At 32.5% G+C, this 4,386-nt stretch overlaps 1 protein-coding gene across 1 annotated transcript; it reads left to right on the plus strand.

The window, feature by feature from the left end:
• The first annotated feature begins 618 nt into the window (after positions 1 to 618).
• On the plus strand, positions 619 to 3,905 carry LOC107013867 (11-beta-hydroxysteroid dehydrogenase 1B-like). Its single transcript, XM_015213750.2, has 6 exons — positions 619 to 903; positions 2,113 to 2,305; positions 2,395 to 2,480; positions 2,791 to 2,922; positions 3,016 to 3,180; positions 3,407 to 3,905. Exons 1-6 carry the CDS (start codon positions 712 to 714, stop codon positions 3,695 to 3,697), a joined length of 1,059 nt encoding a protein of 352 aa, XP_015069236.1. The 5' UTR covers positions 619 to 711; the 3' UTR covers positions 3,698 to 3,905.
• The last annotated feature ends 481 nt before the right edge of the window (positions 3,906 to 4,386 follow it).

Raw genomic sequence — 4,386 nt, forward strand, 5'->3', positions numbered from 1 at the left:
TTTAGTTGATAAACATAAATTGAATAATTATAATATATTAGTGTAATCCTATAAATGAGGTCTCGAGAGCCACGATATATGTAGACATAATGAAGTAAGAATGTAAATAATGTAAATTTTTAATGAAAATTATATAATATAAAGTTGAAATGATAAAAAATGACTTCAAAATTTTAAAAATATAATTATATTAAAATAATATAGCGATGAATTTGATAAGTTAATAAATAATATTAAAATAGCATTAATTAGTTTTAGTGCTTAAAATTTGAATAATTAAAAATAAATTTAATCTATTTATAAATATACAACAATAAATATCATATAATATAAAATGCTTAAACGTTTGAGAAATTTAAATATATTCAAATAATGAAAAGTAGGTATGAAAATATAATATTTATGATAATCGTCAAAATATAAATAAACTTTTGCTTTTTAACACCTCGAGCTATTACTTTACTGACATTATTACTAAGGTTGACTCAACTAAATTTATTGTATCCTACAAAAACAAAAATATACAATTAATAAAAAAAAGAAGGATACGTGTCGAATTAATATTTCAACAAAAAGCCAAATACTACACTCACTTCCCACGTTTCCATCTATTTCTTTTTCCCTTTCATTGTTCTTTATATTATAACACTTTATAAACGGTCCATTGCACAATTTTTATGTTATGAGCAAACAATAACAATACTAATAGCCATGGTGTTATTAGACTTAATTCACAAATTTCTCAACCTAGTAGCTCCTCCATTTACCTTATTTACTTTGTTGATTTTCTTGCCACCTTATCAATTTATCAAGTACTTCCTTTCAATATTGGGCAAATTTTTCACTGAGGACGTAGCTGGTAAAGTTATTGTCATAACCGGCGCTTCTTCGGGCATCGGCGAGGTTATATATTTACTTTAATTATTTTTTTCGTTTAATTAAGCATTTCAAATTTATTGTTTGTATATGAATTTTTTTTATTGTATATATGTTTAATGTTAACACCTTTTTTTGTCCGTTTACTTCTCCATTTTGAACTCCTTATTAAAAATTCTAGCTTCGAAGACTTTATTAGTATTTTTAAAATTTATGTTTATTTGTGCAGGATGTAGGGTTGTTTGATTTGGTATTGTTTCTTGGTGAATGTTCGGTTTGTGTATTAAAAATAATATAGATGACATAATTTTTAGGAATAAAATTGTTTGTTGAAAAGTAAGGGTAAGATGTATGAGAGTGATACACAAAAATAGTTTGAGGGGTATTTTTGTCATTTTAATTGTTTAATTCTTGTATAAATTATCTCGAGATTATATATTGTTTCGGGAGATAATTATTAATTCAAAAGACTCGTTACATTAACTGCAACAAAAATAACTTTTAGCGGCATTAAATATTGACATAAGTAAAGAGTACTAAAATTTTTACCGGCATTAGTTAAGTGTCGTTAGAACTGTTAAAGAATGATAAAAGTCCTTTCCCCTTTGAGCTAGTTTTTGGGGTGTGAGTTAGCTAAGACCCAATTTAACATGGTATCGGAGCAGGGCCCATCTCACCAGTGCTGGGGCCTCCAAAATCAAATTGCCCACGCACCGGATGCTAAGCACTGAGCGTGAAATGAAAAGTCCTACATTGGTGGTTAATGAGATGGGTGGTTAATGAAATGGGTGGACTCTTTATAAGGCTTGGGCAATCAACCTCACCCGATGTTGGGGCCTCCAAAAATTAAATTGCCCACGCACCAGATGCCAAGCACTGAGCATGAGGTGGGGTGTTAAAGAATGAAAAGTCCCAAATCGATGGATGAACTCCTTATAAGCCTTGCGCAATCCTCCTTCCCTTGCCGCTAAAAATACATATTTAGCGGCAATTAAGAAATAATTGTCCCTAACGATCATTTTTGTTGTAGTGAGACTGATTCTAATGACACTTAAATAATGCAGCTAAAGATTTTAGCACTCTTTATTAATGTCTATATTTATTTCCGCTAAAAGTTGTTTTTGTTGTATTGAGTGGCTGAAAAAGTTAGGATTGCCTATAATATTGAACATCTTTTATTTGGATTTGTTTGATGAATAGATAGTTTGATAGTTTATAAAAATGTTGATTTCACAGTATTTGGCCTATGAATATGCAAGAAGAGGTGCATGCTTAACGATTGCAGCGCGAAGGGAGAAGAGTCTACGTGAAGTAGCCGAAAGAGCACTTGATCTAGGCGCCCTGGATGTGCTAGTCGTCCCGGCTGATGTTTCAAAAGTTGAAGATTGTAGAAGGGTTGTTGATAAAACCATGAGTCACTACGGACGACGTGAGATTCGAGTTTGATTCTCCTACTTATTATCATGCTTTTGAAATTGTTAATTTTAAAGAATTTTTCGTTCAACGTGTGCATTGCAGTTGATCATCTGGTTAATAATGCTGGAATGACATCAGTTTCTCTGTTTGAAGAAATAGAAGACATCACTAACATGAGATCCATCATGGTAATAGCTAGTAATCCCTCTATCTTAGATTACTTGTCAAACATAAATTTTGATCAAACGTTTTAAGATGTATTTTTTAAACCACATTGATATGGGGAAAAAATGTATCTTAATAGTACTTCTGCATAGTTTTTGAATATCGAAATCAAATTAATCTTATCTAATTAATTTAGTTTTGAAGATTAGTCGAAATGACCCTCGAGAAGCAGAACATGACTAGTATTAATCTATAAGGCAGTACTCTTGAAATTCATATGATACCCGATTATTTATGTTACCTCACAAGTATTAAAATTTTTGGAATTTGCAGGACATCAACTTCTGGGGTTCAGTTTACATGACTAGGTTTGCGATTCCCTACCTGAGATATAGCGAAGGTAGAATCGTTGTGCTTTCTTCTGCCGCATCTTGGATGCCTGCTCCAAGAATGAGCCTTTATGCTGTAGGTCTATCAACTTTGCCGTTTCCTAAAAGTTCCAACTTTTTCGTTTTGATACGTCCATATACTTGATTAATTTTATATTATGCATGGTAGGCAAGCAAAGCAGCGATGGTACTGTTTTTTGAGGCGTTAAGGATTGAATTTGGACGGGATATCAAAATAACATTGGTCACACCTGGTTTTGTTGAATCAGAAATGACGCAAGGGAAATTCATAGACAAGACCGGCAAAGTAGATGTTAATCCTCAAATGAGAGATGTAAGTTTCACTTTTCTCCCTCTCTCGCGCACAATGTATGTCTTAAACCAATTTAAACGTTATTTATTGATGTCTCTGGTCAAAATGATTTGTTTCTATGGGATAGTCTCGAAATGTGATATGAATCATAATGTCACGAGTTTGAATTAAGTGATAAGAGTCTTCCACAAATTACCAAGAAAACGCGATATAAGTATCTAATTTGGGGGTTTAATGAATAAACCAGGTTGAAGTGGGCATAACCCCAGTGATGAAAGTAGAAGACTGTGCCGAGGCCATTGTGAATGGCGCTTGTCGCGGGGAGAGATACATTAATGTGCCATCTTGGTTCCGAGTCACCTACTTGTGGAAGGTCTTCTGTCCAGATGTTGTTGAGTGGTTTTTGAGGTTGTCCTACTTTTCCGGTTGGGGAGCTTCACCGGAGGATGCTCCGAGCAAGAAAGTATTGGATTACACTGGTGTTCGTAAAGTCTTGTACCCTGAAAATATCCGAGAGCTCGGACCTAAGACTGAGTGATGTTTGGTCTGGCTGGTTAATGTTAAGACTCAGGGCTGTTCAATCAAGTAAAGGAAACTGAATGGAATTTATAACTGTCTAGCTATATATACATATAATAAGTTGGTTGTTTCTTTGTATCGAATAATTTGGCAAACATAAGTAATTAAGTTGGTTGTTTCTTTGTATTTATATTAAGAATTTTATAAATTATTTGATTGTGAACTTAGTTATTATCTTGGAATTGTGTAGAAATGCACCATATTCTCCTAAAATCTAGATCCTCCTCTCGTCTGTTACTCGGTCCGTTTACATACCTGTCTGCTGTCTTGTTGCTTCTGTAAAATTATAGTACAGTGTGGTGTGGACTGTGGTGACCATAGTCATTCATTTTTGCAAAAGAGACATATTATTATTTATATATGATTCAAATTATTTTATATATGGCAACTTTCACGTATAGCAAATAAAAAATTCATATTTGTATGCCATAGCAAAGTTTGTATAATTGCGTTACATAGCAAATATAGAAACTATATAATTCGCTATACATATGCAGTTGAAGAAAATTGTATAAAACGAAGTGTATAAAACAAGAAAGAGAAAGATACTTGGGCAGAGAACTATATAAAAACGAAGTGTATAAAACGAATTGTATTATTATAAGTGTATAGAACGATTATATACAATTTGAATTTGTATAAAATGAG

This window comes from Solanum pennellii, chromosome 3, assembly GCF_001406875.1.
Source record: "Solanum pennellii chromosome 3, SPENNV200".
NCBI classification, from domain to species: Eukaryota; Viridiplantae; Streptophyta; class Magnoliopsida; order Solanales; family Solanaceae; genus Solanum; species Solanum pennellii.